This window comes from Conger conger, chromosome 7 (genome assembly GCF_963514075.1).
Source record: "Conger conger chromosome 7, fConCon1.1, whole genome shotgun sequence".
NCBI lineage: Eukaryota > Metazoa > Chordata > Actinopteri > Anguilliformes > Congridae > Conger > Conger conger.
The window spans coordinates 17,812,472-17,836,462 of NC_083766.1; the positions used below are offsets into that span (position 1 = coordinate 17,812,472).

Genomic DNA, 23,991 nt, shown 5'->3' on the forward strand with positions numbered 1-23,991 from the left:
CAACAGCAGCCAAGTGTAATAATAGATGTGGCATGTCCAGGATGCTGTGCCCCCTCCAACCCTCCAACCATCATCAAAGTGGTAATGGTGTTGAAGTCATACTCCTGTACAATAGGCAGTGTGTCACGGACACGTCTGATCCCCGGAAAAGCCCACTTCCCCGGCATGAGTCATGGAAGCCGTGCGTGTCAGTGCCTCCGTAGCCTGTGACTTATGCCAATACGGAGTATAATAAATATCTTTTTCGACAGGATGGCTGGGAGGGAGAGAGGGAGGGGGGGGGGCGATGTGAAACCGTAGCGGTAATTTCGTTTCCACCTTCCTGCACGGCGCCGCTCCATCCGAAGCAATTAACGTCACGTTGCCCCCCCCCTCTCCCGCCCGCCCCCCCGTACCGCCGCCCGTGTTGTGACAGCGGACAGAGAGAAAGGTCAGGGCGCCCTCGTCTCTCAGACAGATCGCCCCGCCGCCCGGGTTGTCGCCGAACGGGCGACCTCACCGGCCCGTGAGTCCCAGCGTCGGGGTGACGGCCGGTGCGTTACTGACCCGCTGTATCATCAGCGCCGGCAATTTCCGCCGTCGAGCGCCGTAATTACCTGAACGTTCCAGATCTGCTTTCATTACCGGTGTGTGCGCTTACAGCAATCACACTGTGTACTGACATACGCTTATTAGTGCACTCATAGTGTGTCAGCAGGTTTCATTAAGTGGGTGTTAACTCGCTGTATTTAACATGCTTAAACAGGATGCGTACGGAAACATTAAATATTGATTCACATCATCCTGATGTGCTCACGAAAAGCCTTTTGCCAATTGAATGAAAGAAATGGTGCTGGCTGTATTAAACCCTCACTATGCTCATTTCCTCCTGTTTATGTTTGGATGTAATTACAGTGCTTGTACATAGTAACTGTGAAGTATAGTCAGCCCAGCTAAAGTATAGCAGTAACACACGTGACAGCGTTACAGATGACACGTGACAGCGTACAGCATACTCCTTGCGATTTTGAACATTAATCATTTATTTTCATTTGTGTTGTGAACACAAAAATCAATAATTCTCCCCAATGACCTTATTAGCTGTTTTTCAGTCAAATAGCACATGACATGAAGCCTTTGCTGTCTCAACATAAGATGATTACCTTATACATGATATTTTTACATTGATTTTGCTTGAGTTCTGAAGGGAGGTAGTTTGTTAGTCTGTAAAGGGCATTTCATGCAAGGAACACTTGATCTGAAGAACTCAGTCATGTTTCTGCCACTGGAGGGAAAAAAACAACCAAACATCCTTCTTTTAGAACTGTACATTTATGACTATATGCCGGCTTTACTTTTCCAGTATTTATATAAATCAAATTGGATACCGGTGTGACAGAAGTATATACCATGACAAAGTAATACCGTTTTTACAAGGGGTATTCAAGTTCAATGACATCATTTGTTCGGAGGAAGCAGATAATGAGTATTGCGGCAACAGGGAAGATGAGCGAGGAGGCCTTTTATCTGATGTGGCAAAGCCTTGGATAATCAAAAGCTAATCTTTGAAATGGAAGAAGCTGTGCTGAGCTGATTTAAAACCAATGACAAAGCAGGCCTTAACTGTTTAATTTACTGTTGTTGGCCGTCTAGTTGACCCAATATAAATTCAATTAATCCATCAGGATACTGCCATCGGAAAACACATGAATTATATGTCACGCTACAATGTAGTGTCAAATAAGGTCTCATGAAATAATTATGTCCTAGTTTATTGTTATTAATTGCTGTATGTGAAAACATTTACACCTCTTGTATAGTGGTGCTTTTCTTTCCTGCAGCTCATTTGAAAATGTATTCTAATATGGTACACTGCTTATGCACAAAAAGATGCATACACAATTTTTATAGAAACAAGTTTGCTGTCATAAAATGCACACATTTATGCTAATTATGACCAATGCGTACACGCTTTTTGGAGAATTGGCAGATCCAATGTCAAAATAGTGAAATAAAGAACAAATTGTCTTTTCATTCAGCAGAAAGTCGCCTAATAATAATATGTTAGAAGAACATGAGGAACTGGTGTGTCTTTTTGCTCTAGTATGAAAGTTTATTGTTTGTACAAAAAGCATACATTTCATTATGGCTTTATGTGGTGTGAATTTGTCTCCGTTAGGTCCATTGCAGTCACCCTTTGCCTACTGACTTTATATTACAGTTGTTTTTAGCTGATGTTTTTATCCAAAGCTATGTACAGTTGATTATCAGGGGACAAACCCCCAGGAGCAATGTGGGGTTAAGCAATGGGGCCTTGCTCAGGGGCCCAACAGCTGTGTGGATACACCAGGGCTTCAACCACCAACCTTCCAGGTCCCAGTCATGTACCTTAGCCACTAGGCAACAGGCTGTCCCAGTCATGTACCTTAGCCACTAGGCTACAGGCTGTCCCAGTCATGTACCTTAGCCACTAGGCAACAGGCTGTCCCAGTCATGTACCTTAGCCACTAGGCAACAGACTGTCCCAGTCATGTACCTTAGCCACTAGGCTACAGACTGTCCCAGTCATGTACCTTAGCCACTAGGCAACAGGCTGTCCCACATTACAATGCACAATTACTGCATGTGGATGTGACACATTATCTCTGAAAGAGTCACAAAACCTTTTTTTTTTTTAAGCTCTAGCTTTTTTATCTCTTAACAAAAATTTTCTGCCAAAATGGCCATAATGCCCCAATTCTGTGGCAAGATTGTCAGTTGACCCTGTCATGTCAATTTCTGTCAGTAACTGTGAGGGCACAACATGAGCATCTGAACTGTAATGAGCATCTTGATTTCTCACTCACAAGTTTCTCTTCTTTGTTTTGTGGACTTCTCTTTTTCTGACAATGAACTGGACTGACAAGCTGATTTATATGCATATAATATACACATTGGGCATTCTCTTAACCATGTATGCAGGATGCAAGGCTCATGCACATTCGCAAAATTTAGAGTTGATTGTGAGACAATTGTGTGCAGGTGAGCTTACGGACGACTTTCCAAATTTGGATATTTTCGACCATATGCAGTTTTTTTCCTTTATTTCTCTCACAGCCATTGAGTGTAGAACCTCTAAATGGTTACGTGTTATAAATGTGGCTCTTGGTCTGTAGATGTGTGAATACTTATCCTTGCCCTCGGTCAGAAAATGTTTCTCACACATCCATAATTTTTCATAGCATCTTTCCAGTCCTCTCACATGAGACCTGCATCAATTATTTTTAGAAGGTGGTTGTCAGAACATGGTGTTCTGTTCTGAATATGTTTTGGCAGTGTAGAAAGTGCAACTTTTTAGTGTCACCTTGCTTCCCAGAAAATCACAAAATGTACTCATTCTCCCCATAGTACACAGATTCTGACCTGTCAGTACATTGTTAAAATCTGTAATTTTATTATGAAATAGCTCATCTTACAGCATTTGCTAAGCATGATGGCTTATAAAATACCCTTGCTGCGTGTGAATACATGTGAATACTGTGTGGCAAACATATTTTGAGTTTTAGAAAATAATCGAAAGAAGAGAATGTGTGCTGTCTAATGAAAGAAAGTTATCTCTCTACTCCAGATATCAAGGGAGTTGTGTCCTGTTTAATTTTGAGTGCCACCAAACCATGTTTTTGAGAAACATGGCTTCAAAGATTTGTCGCAAAAGTTATGTGAGGCTGGGAGACTACCTGGGCTATTACTTCTCATCTCATGTATAAACCCTTTAACACTATATTTTTACTTATTTTTAACATTTACTATTGACATTATGACATACAGACTATAAAGCAAATACATTAATATGTAGCCACAAATGCAGCTGATGTGGTTGAGCCTCAAAACAAAGCACAACTCTGATGTTACTTTTACTGTGACATCTTGGGTTTGAAATCACAAAAACTATATTTTTACTCTGAATTTGGCATTAAGGCATGCAGATCATGTAAGCCAAGATATTGTTCTACAAAATAAAGTTGGAAGCCTAAAACAGCCAAAAATGAAAATCTTTACATAAACATCAATTTATGTGAAATTGGCTGTCGCAACATACGACTGATAATGATGGGTCACATATGCTCATACAGTTTTGACACCCAAGTCAAGTGTATAGATAATAAAATAAAATGTGCATCGTATGTGACATACAAGTAATTGAATAATGCACTGGCAGATAGAAACCTGAATGGCACACACTGTTGGTTTTTAATATTCATGGGTTCAGAAATGAGTTAATAGACTGACAGTAAATAACTTAAACGGAAAGAAAAGTTACTTGACATCTTGCTGAACTCCAGTGTGTATCTTTGCGTCACCGCTGATTTTACACTGAAGCTTGGTGAGTGAGGTGGACAAGGTCTTTCGGTTTCTCATTTCGAATCAATGACCGCCGCGCGCTTTTTGTGCGCCTTTGGTGCGCTCGACGCGTTCAGCTCCCACTCGCGCCTCGGCGACAGCGTTTCCAACGTCCGTGACCTCGAACACCGATTCGAAAAAATCCGTCTCAACAGCGAGAGTGTCTCCTGCCGTTAAACAGTTTGGTGGAGTATACAACCACTCTGGCAGCCGTGCCCCCTGGCCGTGTTGCTTAGCAACATGAGAATTCAAGAAGTATCGGAGGAGCCGAAATCCCTGCAGAGAGGGAAACGGCAATAAGAGCGCCGTTGACAGATGATCCGAGTTGTTTCATCTAATATACTGTGAAGATCACTGGCTTCCTTCATGAATGATAAATGCACTGTACACAGAACAATAGACATGGCTGTACACCCAGACCGGGTCCTGGCGTTTAGGTGGAACAGGTTTCTTAAGGCCGTAGATTTCACCCTTCTGCACTTTTCTTTAGGAGGTTCTGTTTGTGTTTATCACAAGTTCACTTTTACACACAAGAAAGGTGTTAGCATTTCTCAGTGTGTTCTCTGAGTCCCTTTTTTAGGATACTAACTAGATTCCTGACAGTTATATCTGACTGCATTCCACTGAAATGCAGTGTGAAAGAAAACACATTTGAAACATTTCTCCTGTTTTTTTTTGTTTTTTTTAATTACAGCTCTTGATTTGTGACTAGGGAACTGAAGCAGCATGCACAGAAGTGATAATTATGAGTCTCTTTGCAAACACAGAGTAATTGATGTGTTATTTTAGTGGGGGGGTGCTCACTGTGCTACATAAGCAATGCAATCTATTTTTTAAGATGGAATCCAGCAGAATGTTTTTGCATGTTGAAAGTGCCTTACTAGAACACGTTGTAGAATAGCAGTGACACAGAAGTGCAATTGCGCTTTCCAAAACACAATTTAAAAATGACTGTGTGAACCAACAAACACAGTGTGCGTGTGTGTATGTGTGTGCACATGCGTGCGTTTAAGTGTGTGTTGTGCATACGTGTGTGCATGCATTCATGTTTAAGTGTGTGAGAGGTGCATACAGTATAAAGAGAGAGTGTGTTTGTATTTATGAATTTATTAATAACATTATCTAATAATTTCCCTCTGTATTTTTCAGGATTTTTCAATATCCACTGTAGTCCTTTTATTTAATCTGCTTATGTTTGGCAGTGAATTCTGTCCTTTGTCCATTTTTAACTGGCATCCTTAGCTCAAGTAAATGAATGTGCTTCTCTTTGTTTTGCAGGCTACAGAAAAGACCAAGCAAAGAAGCACTCCTCTCAAGTAAGTTATTACTTCAGTTCTGCGGGTTGCATTCAGGTCTGCACCCGGGCATTTTACTGATGTTGATGATGCTATTGTTCCCGGAAAGGTCATCGTCCTTTGGTGTAATTATTTTAGTGAAATTCAATAGTGTTATCTTGCAATTAAGACAATTGAAAGGAAGCACGGCCTATAATTAACTCTCAATATAGAAGTGAGCACTAGAGGACAAACAAGGGCTACATTTTCAGGTCATTTTTTTGTGCACACACGATAAAAACAGAAGTGCTTAGTGGCGCTATGTTGTTGAAATAAGGCTTCACAAATAAACTCGCTGCATGCAAATCTGTCATTTATTCCCACATAATGCCCTGGTCTGTGGCTAATTTGGGCTGTAGGCTTGACCAGTTTCCACTGATGCACCATTTATGCAAACAGAACTGCGAAATTGCATTTCTGCGATTGCAATAGCATACACATTGGCCTGGACCAAATCAACATTTGCCTTCAACTTGAACTGAGCATAGAATAGCTGTACGATTTTTGATGCGTTAACATTGGAACATCTGAAGTCACCGAAGGAACACTTACGTGTATTTGTACTGTAAAATGTTGAACAAACCCAGAGCGGTGTTATTAACGGCTCCTGACCTGGTTGCGGCGGTGCCTGTTAACAAGCTTCATTAAGAGGAGCTGTGCAATTCGTGACTGTGTCACATGAGGGGAGCCGGGCACCGGGGGTGCTGCGAGCGCACTCAGGGCCACCCGCCATGCCTCCGCCAGCCAGCACCGCAGGCAAACTACATCTCCCACGCTCCCCCGGAACCCACGGGAGAGGCCACCGTAGCGACACACTAGCCTGGGAGGGAGGCACCAGGACAGGGCTGGGATTCCACTTGTCATGGGAATTCTGTCCTGAATGTGGATGAGACCCAGAGATTACCGACCTGAAATCACTGTGGTGTTACGGTCGGTATTGTGTACAGCTCTTTTTCAGGGAGCCATCGTTTTTCTAACAATTGGCCATTTGGGGCTTCAGGAAATCCTTCTATGAGCCGTTTGCGCCGGCCCCTCCCTCCCCACGACATCGATTGAATTTTCCCCGGCTCCCTTTTTTTGTAAGCTTGAAGCCTCCTTTCGCAAAGCCTACCTTTCATGTATTAATTATTGTAATGTATTTTACAGTCATTTTTTATAAATTGGATGGTGAAATTTCTGGGTCGTTGTAAAGTGCTTTTTAAAGTGCGCTTTAAAACCGCTTTTTACTGCAGTGTGGCTAAATTATGAGGTCCGGGGGGAGCGTCGCTCTGCTTCTCGCCGGGCACCGCCGGTGTGAAGCTGATTTCTGGCGGCGGAAAAGAACCCATTAAAACCCTGCCCACAGAGAAGCCTGGAGCTACGCGGTGCCTCCCCTAATGATCGCGCCCATGTTTCTCAAACAGGTGTCAGCTCATCACGGTTCTTATCAAAGGCGGCGTTCGACAGAGACGTTGACCCACTTACCTTCTCGCTGCCGCTAAAACGCCGTCGCGGGTCACTTTGACGTGTCACTCCCGTGGAGCGATGGCATCCGCGTTAGACCGCAGCCCCTCCCCCTGGGAGGCATTAAAAGCGGGGTTCCAAGCAGATTTATATCACCATATGTGACATATCACCATCTGCATTGTTAAAAACACATTTTAATTATTAAGACATATGTGATCGCACTCCCCCTGCAAGCACGGATAGCTTTTGGCGAAAGGCCACGCGCTCATAAATTGCGTCCCGCGTAAGTGCTATTGACATCTGCGGGGAGGGGAGACGTGAATTAGCGGAAATCTCTGTCGTGTCTCTTGCTGTGTGATGTGTGGTACCGTGTGACTGATTCAGCTAGTTAATGCATGGCACAGTAAGATCCTATTTAAAGGTTTGTTTATGCTACAAACAAGATTGGCGTCAAAGAAATGACGTGTATTGAGCTAATTTGCCTTGAAAGGTGAATAAAGAAAGACCTAGAAAAGCTCAAATCAACAAGACCTGCTACACCATTGCTGTTACCTGCCTGACATGCCTGTCGCTTATCAAATCTGACTTTGACAGTCTCACTGCTACCGCTGTGGTTTGTACACTCAAAAGAGAGATAAAATACAGTCTCTTAATATACATATATCATCCACAATCGTATCGAAAATGATTATATGGTCCATCCCAACAGGGTAACTATATGTCAGTTTTGTTTTACAGTGGTTTCGTGTTTCATTTGCCGCTCCCCCCTCGGGAGATCTGCCAGGCAGTGGAGATGTGCATATATATATATATATTTATTTATTTTTTCACAGTAACTACTTTGCTTGCATAAATACATGTTGTGTAATCAAAATCTGTATGATATAGGCAAAATACTGTATTTACTGTATTCTTGGACCACTTGCCTTACCAACGGAAAAGATATGTTGCTTAGCTACTCTTCCTGAACGAGCTGATGGCAGTGTGACATGTCAGGGTTGCCTATGGTGACAGGTGTACCACCAATTTTCTCCTTTCCTTTGTCTCAATCTCAGGTGATACAGATTCAGCAAGTTGTGCTTGCTTTCTTCCCACCCATGTCCCATATATTTGGGTTGAAACGTGTAACTCTCACCATCAGTTGAAAAAGTCATCTCACACTGCCACTAGAAATCTTTAACCACCGTTTACAGCTTTGTTTACCTTAGGGGCTGTCGCAGGGCCACTGCTATTAGCTGTTGTGCAACCAGGAGGAGTAATGGTCACGGAGTACAGTAAGGAAGGTGCTATGCCTGTGCATTAGCCTGTGCATCTATTGTTATGTATGCTAAGTGTGCTTCTGTTTGTGGCAAGTCACCCCGAGGTGCAACATGGCTGCCCCCTACTGTCAGAACCTTGCAAGTATTATTTCCTGCCCGGCAGCATTCTCACATTCAAACTGTGGGGTGGAGGCTATATGCTTCAGAGAACTCTCCGGAATCAGTGGTGCAGATTTCAGTGAAGGGCAGTGAAAAAAAATATACGCAGTTACAATTAAGTTCGGTGAGAATAAGAATGGCACCTACTTCACGAAGAGTCAAATCAAATTTATTTTATTTGTATCAGTTTTTTTTACTGGTAACTGTCACAAAGACAGAGAAACAGAATGAAATTTGCTCTAAAACCAGGCCTGAACCGCCGAAAACCCAAGTAATTGAGGTAAATAAATAACCTCCCCAAGAGACTTGGGTTGGCTAAGTGTTTGCCGAGTATTTCACACAAACGAAATACACTTGACCCTCTGCTGCTTGGATTATGGCATTACATGGATGCAGAATTAGAGCTCTGTTTGGTAAAACACGGTCTGAACCTGAGTGAGTTCTTGTTTCCAGCATGCGGATCCCGTTGGAAAACATCGACACCGGCCATTAACTTCAACCTGCCCGCGAAGCGCTCGGGCCAGGAAACGGAATGGAAGTTAACAGTTTTTCTTTTTGATAACGTTGAACGTTGAACGTTGATAACGGTGGCAGCGCTAGGACGGTACGGGCCGTGCTTTTCCCTCATGTGGCGCTCTGGCAGGTGAGCCTTCCGCTCATTGCTCTCAACGCCCTGAAGAAAATGCCAGGGATCTCTCAGCCCGGGGGCCAGCGGCAGGAGAGGGAACCGGGCCCAGTTTCGCCTTTCCTCCTGCCGTGTTTATGGAAGGGATCTGGAACAGGCCGTTCCAACCACCACCCCTCACCCCCCCCCCAATGCTCCCGGCATCTCTATTTACTTACCGCATACCCTGCCAAGCCGTGAGCTCATAGCCTCCTGGAGAAACCTCACTTCACCATGTTGGCTCTCTCAATCTAGTGGAAGTTTTATTTGATTGCTCTGGCTGTTTACCTGCTCACCAGGGCATTGTAAGGAGTGTTTCCTCCCTCTGGGATCAGTAATGCACAGGGAAAGCAGGAGAACTGCCGGTTACCATGGCTTCCTTTACAGGGGCTTTACTATCTGTGGCTTTTCAATTATGTCTCTGGGAATTTAATATGGGGAAAGTGTCAGGTTGTATCAAGTATTCCAAAATCAACCTTGTAATGGCTATTGATTGAACTTTTGCTTGACTTATCCAGCAGAGCTCTGGGGTTCTTTTGCAACTCCTTGTGGACGTTTTCCAGAAAACATTCTTTTTGATAAGCAGTTACAATCAAACATATAACATAAAGGATTCTTTCTCTGAGAATCGATCTTTCTTTTTAACAACTGAATTGTATTTGTGACAATAGTATGACCACAGTGGGACCTGCAGACCTGCTTTGTTTAGCTGCCCTTGCTGGTGTGGGGCGGTCCACCTCATTAGATCCAGTATTGTCTTTCAGCAGCTTAGTTTGAATTCTCTAACAGATATCCCAGGCTCCCAGAGGAGATCCAGAGAAGAGAGACACAGTGTCCACGTCTCTGCCCTAGACCAGGAACAAACTCACCGCCCACATCAATGTGCATCATTATGTCAGGGACATGCCTCTGTCATAAATCTGTCTCCAGAACACACTCCGCAGCTGGTGATGGTTGATATGTGGTCTTCTGCTCCACACTGCACATTATATATAAACCTTTATCTGACTAGGAAGTCACATTGAGATTAGAACCTCTTTTAAAATGAGACCTAGGCAAGATGTGGTGAAATAGCAGCATAAAATTATGCTGTTTGCATTGCAATGAAAACATTCAGAAATATAAGCTGTGAAAATCAGCACTTTTGCTGTAGGTTGGCTTGGATTGGTTGAGATTTTGTCGGTGGAGAAGTATATTTGGAATGTTTTTGAGAGCAATGCGAATTTGTGGACTGAAATTCTGGGATGTAACTGCTATGAAAGTGAGATCGGATCTGTGTTAGATTCATGACCCGAGCAATTTCCCAAACCAGGTCTTTAGCAGACGAGAATGTGACAGATGTAGAGAAAAGAATCAAGATAAACACTCGCCTTTCTCACACTATGCTTTTTTTTTCTTTTTTGCTCCTTTGGGATAACACTGCTTCGCAGGTCAGTAATCTAATAGTAGTGCTGTGCGAGAAGATTACGGGGCTTTATTAATGGTGACAGCCGGGAAACTTAGTTGAATTAAACCGTAATGACTTGGTAGCAGTCCATTTTACATGCCGATGTGAGATACATACCCTAGGAAAAAAATATATAAATAGAGTGTGTTACAGGCACGTGAGGGAGCGGATCGAAGGCGAGTGCCGTCTGGAGAGGTAATTACTCCACCTGACTGCAGAGCGACAGGTCTGGCGATCCCCTCCAACACAGGCTGCCACGTTTAATTGCTTCTATATGTGGTTAACCATGAAAGCCACCTGCTATTTCATGCATTATGTGGTCAATGGCTCGGTGGACGGTGTGGTCATCTACCACAGTGCCTGATAACAGTCCTTTTTCTAATCTGACTAGGATATGACTGCAGTGGTTCTGCTTAAAGCCTCGCTAAAAACAAGCATTTTCCCACCAGCCCTTCGGCAGCAATGGAAGAACATTGGGCTCCCATAATGAATGTGGTCTTCAGGCAAGGGTTGTTATGCCATCATCTCTTGCCACATCATTCAGGACTGGATGGCTGTACAGAATACTAGAGCCAGCCCTCTATCCAAAACCAATTACAGGACGCTCTTGCTGTAACACACTCGCCTTTCTCTCATCCCGGCGAGCTGACTCGACTGGGGAAGGCTCGGCTCGCTTGTCTGTTTCTCATCTGCCGGGGCTGTGACACCGAGGCAGAATCGTTATCAAGTGTCCAGGGGATTCTTCCATTCTCACTGCATCAGAGTGTCCCCTGTACAGTAAGCAAAGAGAACCGCGGATCGTTAGAGATCGTTATCCCCACAGAGGGAGCATCGATGTTCCGTAGGGCACAGCCAGGGGGTCACCCACTCAGGCAGGTCTTGTTTTGAGCATGGATGGAGCGTGCCCCCCCCAATTCAGGGTACAATACATTGACAGTGCTGCCAATTTGTAAGGTCCTCAGAGAGAGAGAGAGAGAGAGAGAGAGAGAGAGAGAGGTGGAGAGAAAAGGCAGTGGATCGTGCTCCAGTGTGAATACCAGACCATCTGACGCCTGTCAGCTTGGAGCACCCCCTCCCCCCCTAACCCCACCACCCCAGCTGGCATTATCCCCAAGTGCATGAGAGCATCGCTGCCCTTGTCAGCTCCGCTTCAGAGAAAGATTGAGTAATGGGTCCCTGATGAGCGAGGCCTGCTAAATCCAGGAAGATGTTGAGCCTTCGTTATACACTGCACAACTGTGATATCCTCTTTAACCCGGATTAGGGAGTTTAGCTCTTCTGTCTGTGGTTGAACAGTCAAAAGCCACTTAACGTTAACAGCTAAGCTCATTATGGTGCCGCGGAACCCACGTCGAGTTTCAATTGGGTACATGGGAAACAATTCTGGCAAATTATCGGCCCAAAGGGCGGCTGACGGGGCCGGTTATTTTGTCTCGCGATAGCCCTCGGGGTAAAACAATTGCAAAATAATTACATTGTTTTGATATTTATTAATCCTGCCAGATGTGCCCATCAAAGCAGTTCCAGAGCAGGCTGCCAACTATGAAACAATCTTCCAAAGGAAAAGTACACACAGATCCACCTGAGCTCATAGATGTTATCCATCGATTAACAGAAACACAGGGCTCATATAGTTTTCCTATAGTATGTGGACCCCATACATTTGTGAGGTCAATTGCATTACTGTGGTGCAGTGGTCTCCCTGTTTACCGTCAGGCATACGTATGTTGAATTAAAAATTATGTTAATGCCTAACATTCAGAGGGAACGCAACTGAAGATGTTCTGTGAGGGGTGGGGGAGGGGGTGGAAAATGGGGTGGCGACCAAGAACATAGCCGAATGAGACGGGGGAGGTGGGGCATGGCAGACACCCAGGCGGTCACTTTGGATTTATTTGGTTTCAAGAGAAAAGTAAGAGCTGATTTATCTGGTGCCCATTAATCTGTCAGCCTGAGATGGGGAGCTGGCAGGCGGGGGGAAGCGCGCTGCTCAGGACTTGGCAGGCTGAGCCCCCGCACAGCTGGCCCCACGCTCCCTCTTTCCAGCCTTTTGATATCGATATAGACGTTAGCGATGCGCCCTTCTCATCAGTGTCCCGCCGTCCTCCTGGCTTCTCGCTTCGAAACGGCGGCCCGCACACCCGCCCCTTCCCGGCTACCTGGTCCTCACCTGCGGCGGGGGCAGCCGACCCCGTGTCTGAGACCGAGTCTCTGGCACCGCACCTGGTCTCACACGGAGAGCGACCGGCCAGCTTATGTAACCGTCCAACAGACGACTGGTGGAAACTGGCTTCGACAGCCCCAGCACAGCTGCACTTTACTGTTGCTTGTCAATCAGCTTTCCCCACATCTTTTTTGTTATGTCTGGGTTTTTCTGAGTTTCTCTTTGTTCCTTGCAGAGTTTATAAATAGATCAGTCATGTTTGTTTAGCATATGACTAGATGTTGGACAGCCAATCATTAAATGTTATTGTCATGACAATAAGTTTGGAAGCTGTAGCTGTTGTTCCCTACCTGAGTATTGCACCTTTAAACAGGCAGTGACTAGTTACAGTGTGAGCAGTATTATATGTTCTGCTCCCTCTGTGTGGAGACAGCAGGTACACTATGGCAGCATGCATTACTCCAGCACTGTGAATATAAACCCCAAGAGTGCAGACTCCATATTTGTCCTATATGTCAAAAACACACAAACATTTTATTTTTCTCACGGATAGCAATACCCAAGCCAAACATTTCCCTATAAATTGTGCTTATATCCGATGGGAATTCATGAGCTTTCACGGCTACTGGTCTCCTGCGTGTGGATATTTGCGTTTTATTGCTTGCAACATGCATTTGTTCGAGCTAGTTCTGCAACGAGTGAAATAATATTTTAAAAAACGACCCAGTGAGCCAGCTGTGCTGAGACCGCGAAGGGAGTTTGGGGCAGAGGGGCAGAGAGACCCCACGATCCCACAGTGTACGGGACGTCTCGCAGGGGGAAACTTTTAACAGCCCCAGCCCGAGTTCCTCCCGAGCTTCAAAGCCCCTCTCTCACAAATCTCCAAATCAAATCGCTCCCTTTCAAAGTTATCAAAGGTCCCGGCTCCATGAGAAGCAGGATTGTTGGGTGTGCGGGGAGGGCCCGAGGAGTCTGCCTTCAGTGCCATGATGGACTTTAGGAGGGGTGAGGTGTTCGGGGGGGGGGGCGGTTGTTGAACTCTGAAAGCCCCCACTTTCTCAGATTTCTACTGCAGGCGAGTAGGCCACAGATCTGAAAGATGACATTTCTGATGGTCGTGAGCTGAGAATGAGAAAGTTCTATCTGCGCCCTGAGTAGTTTTGAGATATTGAGCTTCAAAGATTCTGAAGTGAATGGGCTCCAAGCAGATATGACTTTTAAATTTAGCATTTTTTCATACTTTTATACAGTATTTTTGTATAGAATTTCACACATGTATTTAGTACCCTTAACTCATTTTTGTCAAAAATATCAGTTAGTACCTTCTAAAGCTCATGTAGTGTTCGGACCCTCGCTCCCGTGAGCATGTCTGTATGATCGGTTCGATCCCCCACCCTGGGTGTGTCAAAGATTCCCTGAGCAAGACGCCTAACCCCCATTGGTACCTTGCATGGCACACAATTGGTGTGTGTGCGTATGTGAATGGGTGAATGAGAGGCATCAATTGTAAAGTGCTTTGGATGAATGCAGTCCGTTTATGATTTATTCAGAGAAAGAAAATACCAGCAGTGATGGTCCCTGGGCATCCAACACCTTGTTTACTATACAGTATTTTACTGAAATTATTTTATCTTATTTACCAGGTGAACTATCATACAGTTCGGTTCTCCAACTTCAGTGGTGGGGAAAGTTTCCTACAAAACAGAACATCAAACTCCAGGCATCTACGCCAAGAAACTTTCATATGCATTTTAAAGGTGGAGTATTGCTATCAGGGGTTCTCTTTGATTAGAATGGAAAATTTGCTCGAAGCAAAGCATCCGACATCAAATCCTTCCTTTTTTGCACTGCTCAAATTTAATAACCTGGCCACAAATTTAATAATTTATTTAGTCACAACAGAGAAAATTACACAATTTCCATTTTGAGGACTCTCAACTTTGTGATTTTTTAAAAGATTGCTATTATCCAGGTGAGGCCAGGCTTGCGCGTGCAGATGCAATCAGTGGAATTGTGTTACTCTGTTATTATATCAGTGGAGGTCATGCTAACAAGGGCTTATTACATGCCGGATTTTGGCTTGCGTACACCGTTGTTTATCTGGCACTGGAGCCGTTGCCTATGGAGAGGGGGAATCTGATTCTGACAGGTTTGACTGACAGACAGCAGCCGAAGACGACGCAGCATGTCAACGTCTCCGCTCACCACTGACAGCCTCCCGCAGTCTCTTCAGGCCACGAGTGCCTCCTCTTCTTTTTTCAGCACGAAACAATAAACTATGTACAGTGACATGCAAAAGTATTGGGACAGTGTCACAACGTTCATTTGTTTTGGCTCTGTCCTCCACATTGGATTTTAAATACGTCAATGTACAGTATAATACAGCCATCATCAAATCTGGACCTCAAATCCAAATCCGGCCCTGGTTTTCTTTTCTCCCAGGTAATTAGCTAAACAATTAGTGCGACCGACTGATTGGCCAGACCGTCTTTACACCCAACTCCCAGGTAAAGGAAGGATGGAAAACCAGCAGTTCTCTTATATCCCTGGAATAAGAGGTTAAAGTGCAGCCTGCCAGCTTTCATTTGAATTAGAATTTTATTTACATCCATATCAGGTGATCCATGTAGGTATTATAATCCCTTTTTATTCATAGCCATTTTAGGGGAGCAAAAGCAATTGGGCAAATTAACTTAATCTGAAATAAAGTTATTACATGTATATTTAGTACTTGGTTGCAATAGCTGCCTGAAGTCTGCGACCCATACCATAGCTATCGCCAGACTCAGGGTATTGTCCCTGGCGGTGCTCTGCCAGGCCTGTACTGCAGCCATCTTCAGTTCCTGTTTGCTTCTGGAACTTTTTTCCTTCAGTCTTTGTTTTCAGCGTGTGAAAACAATTGTGTCGCTGTCCCAATACCCTTGCATCTAACTGTATTTTATTTTTACCTGTCAATGTCAAAGTCAGCAGAAATTGTTTGCATTGTTTGTCACTTGCTCTGCTTATAGTTTGCTTTGGTAACCTACGGGCAGGTATTCTGCGGGCCCACGTGTGGGGCTGTCGAGCCTCACCGGGCCGCCTTTGTCAGCTCGTCTCATAAATCCCCCCCGCCGTCTGCACCTTTCAGGAGGAATATTAATCGAGTCGCAGGAGCGCGTTCTCCGCTGCCACTGATCGTGTCTGTCCCCCAGGCTGTGCGACAGTCTCTACGCTAAAGTGACACGGCCGTCTTAATTTACGGCCTGCGGAGGGAAAATAACCTGAATCAACACAGCCTTCGGCTTAATGGGGAGATGGGAGCGTTGTTAAATGTGCTCACGCGCTGATGAAGAAAAAGATGAATTGCGCCGTAAAACCACCGCCCGGTTATCTGGGATTGTGGCAAAGTGGAGAGGATTACAAGCGGGTCAGGTAGACTGGGGATACCCCTGTTTAGATACCAGTGAAATGCTTCCATAAGGACACCACATCTGATCTTGTAATGGCAGTCATTTACACAAAATAAACACTTTGAGCTCTGTTGACAAGAAATACAAACAGTAAAATTAACTGGTTAAACATTTCCTGTTAGAATTTAGAATCATTCTAGTATTGATATGTTTGCAGTGCATGCACTAACATCACATCCAGCACAGTGATAATATACTTTTTCTCTAAATTATTTTGCAATACTCATGATTTTATCATTATAATGATTTGCATTATAGATCTGGTAAAAAATTCTGAAAAGGAGAGGAACCTAATATACATGTACCATGGCAAACATTTGAGAGATAACTACTGTACACAAATCCATGCATGTTGCCTGGAACTAATTTATTTGGCTATTGTCAGAATCATTATAATTGATGGCAACAGATACTCCGAAGCCATGCTTACTGTGCCATCTATCCCTCAGAAATCTGAGTCGTTGAATCTTAATTATTCAGTTGTTGGCTTCTTCTGGTAAGATTTAACTGCAATTAGCAGGGTTATCAATGGCAATTTAAGAGCTGCTCTTCTCACGGTATTAATGAATAAATACAGTGAAAACTGGACTGATTCTCATGTTTTTCATTATGGCAGTAGCGAGTGTGCTGTGAAAATATCTTCTGGACACGCGATAGCAGTATTTGACCCAGTACGGAGGACACAAGCAACGAGGTAAAGCAAAGTAAAATGGAAATAAGCCGGCTCATATTTCCCAGGCAAGCAGGCAGGAATGTAAAATGCATCAGGCATAACTTAAAAGAGCAATGGGCACGTCAGGGGAGGGAATGCTAGTGCACAGAAAGTCTTTATTTTTGTTAAACCAGGAGCATTTCTTGTAAATGACATTCCAAAAGGTATTTATCAAAGTGAAAAGGTGGAGGAAAAAAAACAAACTACTTTTCACATTCATGTTTCATGTCAGTGTAGCCTGCAGTTTCTCAGGAAAAGTAGTGTATATGTACCGTTGAAAACAGTCTCTCAGATTGAATCATGGAGCACACACACACATGCACAAAAACATATGTACACATGCATAGATATGCATATAGATACACATAAATGCATACACTCATACAGCTAATTCATACATGCACACGTGCACAGACTTGCACTTGCCTAAACCTACCCACATATATGGTTAAAATAGGTAAAATGAGTTGACATGCATTCAGCCTGAAAAAAAAACTGATTTCCTTATAAAGTGCACATGTCTGTGTGACCTACTTATTTCCTGTTTGTCTGAGCATCCGATACACTGAAGCAGCTGTGATTGCTTGCCATTGTTGGAGGTGGAATTGCCTTCTAATGTGAAGGTACTAACAGCACAGCTGCAGCTGAGGGCTATTGGTTTTATTTATGGATTTTATTCACAGATAGAAGTGCCTCTTTTACAGGGAAAACATATCCACCATGTGTACAGATTAAATTCACATCACGGATGCTCTTGGAGTCAGCTTTACATTTCATGATGATAATAATACATGTAATAATAATACAAATAATAATAATAATAATAATAATAATAATAGTAATAATAATAATAAAACAAAAAAGGAAAAAGGTTACATGATTGTTTATCAGTATCATTCATATTATTCTCATTCCCTCACAGCTATATTGTCTTTTCATTCAGCTCTCGCACATTAAAATCATTACCATAATGCAAATTTTGGCACATATTAACAAGCCCACCATGACAGCCTTTCTTTGCTTTGGAAACACCCCAGAGTTTTGTAACCAGTCCCAACACATGCCCCATTCACAGGCTGGGGGGAGGGCGAGATGGAGATGCTTGGTTATAAAAAGGTTAACAAAATTCTGAGAGCGGAGCGTGCTGTATGAAATGGTAGCATTGTGGTCCCTTTGTGTTTCTGGAGCCGCCATCACATAGCCCACTGCTGTGTGGCGGGAAGCCCTCATGGGTCTTAAAGATCTTTGCTGCAGAGGATACTGTTTGGCTGGACGTCTGCCGAACCGAACACCCACAGCACTGCCCTCCCATCTCACCCCTGCTATTAAGGTTATATAAGGCTGATGTAACACCACAACAGCACTGTAATAATGTCCATTACTGCTTATAACTGGCACACCAGCATATCATAATGTTATTTTCACAGTGGCTCTGTGAAAGTGTTCATCTATTATAAGGAAACTGCGACTGTCGCTAAAGGAAGTTGATTTACAAAACAACACTGGCTATTTATGAGTGTAGAGAATTTATTTGAAAAATGATGATGGATTTCTTTATTCGGTGGGGGTGGGGGTGGGGGGGGTAGTTTATTGTGTTGTTAATTGCCTTTGAGATATAAATTTGCTTTTATGATACCTCTCCCGTTCCCGTGTATCCCCTATGAAGATGGTGGAATGCACTCGGTGTATTTGTGTAGGTGCTTGTTTTCTTTTGTGACACCATGGATGATTATTCATCACCATCTGTCTTTGATAAATGTAAATACTTCAGTGGAAAACAGGCATCGTTTCTAAATGCTTAATAGTTACCTCCGAGGAAATATCAGCATAGGTTTGCTTTGACTCTGTGAGCTCCTCCTGTGAGCCTGAAGTGCACTATTAATCCCCTTTCCCACTGTAGCTGTCAGTCACCAGAGGAGTTATTGCAGTACTTGCTAAACAAACTTTAATTTCTCACCCACTCACAACACTTTAAGGAAGAATACAGTGTTTCAACATGGCTGGAAGTTTGCTTCTTTTCACTTCCCCTTCAAGTCCTAATTCATGTTTTGGGACGACTAGGATGAAACAAATCATTCAGTTTTTGCCATCTCAACACACACACTAAGCATGTCCGCATCATATGGAACACAAATTTTGTGTAGTGAAAAGGAAACAAACATTAGAGACGGAAGATTGATTTCCATCGGTTTCGCGGATGTGATGACAGCTGGTAGTAATCCCGCCACGGTCGTCACCTTCAATAAGGGCCAGCTGCTAGCCGTGCACTATGGGGATCAGCGATCAGCTGGCAAGGGAACACTGCAGCTACCTAGCCGTAACCAGTCTTCGTCAGGCGCTATACTGTAGCTGCAAGGTCATGAGCGTTTGGCATGCCGCAGTATGTTATGAGTGCCAGACCTCCCAGACACTCCAAGGAACTTGAAAGGCTTCAGTTAATCCTCGCCATCCTTTTTTATTGTGTGTTCAGAAACCGCTGTGGGTCATTTTTCCTGGTGTTTCGGCAGGGTTTGCATGCCTCAAACCAACTTGATTGTTCAGACCAGTGGAACTGACAAATGTTGTCAGAAGATAAGATCACCAGATCCTGACCTCAGAGAAGCCGGTGAAATTCCAGCACTAATGATCAATTTAAGCCATTGGCTGGTTAAAAAAGTCCACATACCTTGTTCTCAGGGCCTTAACTGGCAGCTGGTTGAAAGGAAACCATGAAAACCTGCAGACAATGAGCCCTCCAGAACGTGGAGTTTAACATCCCTGCTCTAAGCTCTGCCTCTGAACCCAGTCTGACTGAATGCATTAAATAGCCATCTCTCATTTCCTGAAACAAGGCAGCTGGTCCTGATTCAGAGACACACTCTGTGTTTTGGCAAACCAGAAGCTGGTGTGCTTCTTTGAAGACCGATCCTTGGTGCGAATTAGTAGCTAATCCGCGGCTCAAGCAAGCAAGTACAGAGCTGCTCCTGTTAGGCTCATAGTGCCAAGATAATTAGATGGGCTGCTTCCACCAGAACTCTGCACTGTAGGCATCCATTAATGTGTTTCCTCTTTCAGTCAGCATCCTCCTGCATCCTCTGAAAACACTCCAGTCAAACCTTTCATATCATCTTTGCTGAATCCATTTTTAATATGTACTGTCTGTTTGTGTGTTTGCGTGTGTGCATGTGTGTGTGCGCGTGTTTGTGTGATTCCATGCGAGCACGCATGTGTGTGCGCACGTGTGTGTGTGTGCAGTTTAAAAACAGAAGGTTTTGACACTAAAGCATTTCAGCGATTAATGTCATTAGTGTTAAACCAGCCTCTAAGCCTTTTACTGACTCCATGTCATTGGGCTGGAATAATGAAGTGGCATTTTCTGTGATGGAATATTTACAAGCCTCCTGTGACCAAACCGTGGGCAATTTTCTGGCCAAGTCCAAATTTTCTGCTTCTCATTCATACAAAGCTGTTCTATATTAGGGGGAAAAGATATGAATAACATCAACTAATTGAATAGACAAGATTAAGAGAGAGGATTTATTGTGTGAAAGGAAGGCATTTGTTTTTAACTACTTTGCAGAATTTAAATAAGCTATATAAGTTGTATAAATTAGTGCAATGTCATTTTATACAATTCACTATTTATGACATGATGTATAAACATAAACCTGAGATTTAGCATAACTCACTAACTTTATGTGCATGAACTTGACAGAAAAAAAAAATCTGGCATGGAGTTTTAAGAAAAGGAAAACTTCTAGTTATTTGCATGCAAATGATTCCCTTCCTTCCTCAAGTCCTCATTAGTGAATATTTTGGCTTCTAGTCTGAGCCTTGTGTTTGTGCTGAGGTAGTTTAGGAAAGGGAGTTGCAGCTGTTATGTTTGCTGGGGTCCAAAAACAGGGCCCAAAGTGAGGCTTCCTTCGGCTGTGATCTCTCTCTGTGCGTATGCACTGTGGCATAAATTACCAGGCTCAGGCCATAACTCACACACAGTAGGGCACTGTAGGAGCCCTTAGATCTGGCTTTTGAACAAAATGGCCGTTTTCCATTCAAGCTGTTTTCCATTTTATACCTTTACTGGTTAATTCTAATTTCTTTCTCATTTTTTATTTTAACGTTTTACTTCATTGTTGTCACCTTTTGTTGTCATCACTGGCTTTTTTATTTATGCATTTACATAATAATAAATGAGATAATGATATAATGCACCTACAAGTAATGAAAACGGTGCTTGATGGTGTTTTTTGTGGCCGCTGAGGGAGCGTGTCAGCACATAAGCTGCTTGCGCTCACACTGTACAGTGTGTGGCTGGTGATCTGGCCCTGCCACCCTGTGGCTCAGCAGTCACACACTGTCATGGTGTGCCGGGATGGGTGTAGCACCAGGCATACGCTGTAACTCCGCCCACTGCAAGATGTCCTCCCAGCCATGCCTATTTTAGCTCTGTAGCATACTGTACACAGACATCCACATCTTTGAATTCTACCTTGCCGAAATTGCCTCACTGAATCTAATGATTGTCATATCTGTTTGTCAGATTTTTTTTTTCTTTCTCAGTTTATTTTTAATAAATATAAAATGAATTCCATCTGACATTTACAAATATGCATGCATGTGTGTGTGCTCAAACATTTTCTGACCATGTTTCTTGTTACCAATAATAAATCTGGAGGAATGTTCTAGAGCTGTTTAATTATCTATACCATATTCCGCAGGGACCGACTTACTGCACCTTATGTACGTCTTTACATCATTGATGACTGGTTTGCACCTTTAACGTTGCACGGGTCTCTCAGTGTACAGCGAGATAAAGGCTGTTTGTGTCCCAGCACTTTATTCAGGCGACCGCCCAGGGCCCGCGTTATGATCTCATTACTTGTCACTTTGGGGCACACTTTGTGCCAGGATAGTCTTCAGCCCTGGAAACGTACTCGTATTATGTCAGGAAAGTGCTGCTGAGCAGCTCGGACATTAATGCAATCATCACACCTGCACTCTTCCACATAAGCGGCGTGTGGGGAATTCACAACAGGTCCGGTTTCTTTCTATGTGTTTCTCGCGTGTCAAGGTTACTAATTCAGGTGTTGGATAGAGGCATGGACCCTCACACCCATGGAAAAACCAGAAGTCGCACAGCAGGAGAAACGTAATGACATCTGACAAGGGGACCCCCACTGAGGTCAGGAATACTGCAGGGGAGAACTCTGAAACAATGTTAGGGCATTCCATGCTACACAAACTTGACCCTTTCAGACTTTCATTGGAAATCATTGGAAGCCATTTTGTGGCATGCTTAATTGCTGCAGGTATTTATATTTTGCCAGAAATCAAGGCCTCCTCACTATGAATTATGCCTCGAAAACTTGTCCCATTTGGCAATGTGCTGTCAAGCAGTAGAATCTTTAAAATATCTATCAAAACACTTAAGGGACACCATGTTCCATTATCAGTAGTGTTGTATTTCTCACACTTCTTTGCTACTCCCACTCTTATTCTATATGCACCCGAATATGAAATTATATATACGTACGTATATATAAAATATAAAGCAATTTCAGTTAAAAAGACAATTTGCATTTTCCGTGCAATTAGGTTTTTGCCTGCGGATTTCACATTTTCACATATCTGTGAATCCAGAAGCTAAAAACACAAAGGCATGCAGATGTTAGTGGATGTGAGTTGAATTCTAAATAAGGTTGTTGTTTTGTTGTGCCCCCGGAATTTTTCTTCTCCCAATTCCTGGTTTTAAGCACACCAGCTGCAGAGCTGAGGAGCTGAGGAGATGGTGGGGGGGAAAGTAAAATCTGACAACGCGGGCAGGGAACATGGAGGAGGCTTCACCACAGACTAGAATATTAGAAATACAAAGAGGCTGCACCATCTGTAGCAAAGGTTTGGTTTTTATAGTTCCGAATATTTATTTATTTGTTTATTTGCTGATGGCCTTTTTAATCTCCTGCGCACTTCCTGGTCCAGGAAAAATAAAGTGCAGAGGGCCTGTCAGGAGGCGGACTTCAGCGGCCGGCGGCAGGGAAACTAATTCATCATGCCCGCGCGACTCCCGCAGCAGACCGGGGCCTCTAAGTGAATTAGGACACCGTTGAAGTCAAACAATCGATCAAGGGAATTCTGCTTACCGTAATTGGTTTTTCCTAAACGTGACGGTCATAATTCCGGAGCGTGCGGTTTCCCGGGCTGCAGCCGAGGCCCCGGTCCTGGGAGAGCCTCTTTACGACGTTAGGGAGGGGCCATAACAGTCAACGTTACACGTTTTCAGAGTGAGGACTTTACCGTTTAATAGATTATAGGATTTAATCAATTCTCGGGCGGGAGGCAGAGTGCATTATCATTTTGGAAATCTGCGGCGAGTTGTCCTCCGAGAGATGTATAAAAATAATAGACCTCGCGGTGCATTGAAGCTCATTTAATAACACAGAGGGGCTCGGTGAGGATGGATGAATTATGGACGGCACCGAAACGGCACCCTCTCTCCTCTCCGCTCTGCCCTCCCCTCCTTCTCTCTCCCGCAGACATGTGCGTGCACAGTACCCCCTGTTGCTCGTACATGATTGAGCATCACTTGATTCCTGCCCTCAAGATTTTTTTGAGGGCGATTCAGTCTCCTTGTGAAAATGATAATGCGCGCTTTATTAAAACAGGAGTTTACAGTGAGGGGTCTGGCTGTTAATATTGGAATGGCATTGCCGGGCGAGGAAATGAGAATCAGACACAGGCGGCGTTGGTGTTGGAATGAAAATCAAACACGGTCTCCAGAGTGCGGTGTAGATTTCGCTTTTCCTCAGACTGCAAGCAGAATTTATTCATCCATAATTAAGGATTAAACTTTATTGGAGAGTAAAATGACAGGTCTGCCCTTGGATATTATTGCCTGGAGGATAACAGAATGTTAATTTAACCTGCTAAGGGTAGAGCGGTGGGTCTTTGCCAGCATTAGATGTTTAAATCATCAGGAACAACAAATACAGCGAAGGAGCTGAAGGACTTTGACTGAGTCA

General features: G+C 43.7%; 1 protein-coding gene across 1 annotated transcript in view; it reads left to right on the forward strand.

Annotated features, from left to right (window-relative positions):
- The window catches only part of LOC133132954 (AF4/FMR2 family member 2-like), a 173,653-nt gene that overhangs the window by 129,458 nt on the left and 20,204 nt on the right, over positions 1-23,991 (forward strand). Inside the window, exon 9 of the mRNA XM_061248804.1 lies at positions 5,638-5,675. Within this exon, the coding sequence (XP_061104788.1) occupies positions 5,638-5,675 (38 nt within the window). The remainder of the gene's footprint in view (positions 1-5,637; positions 5,676-23,991) is intronic.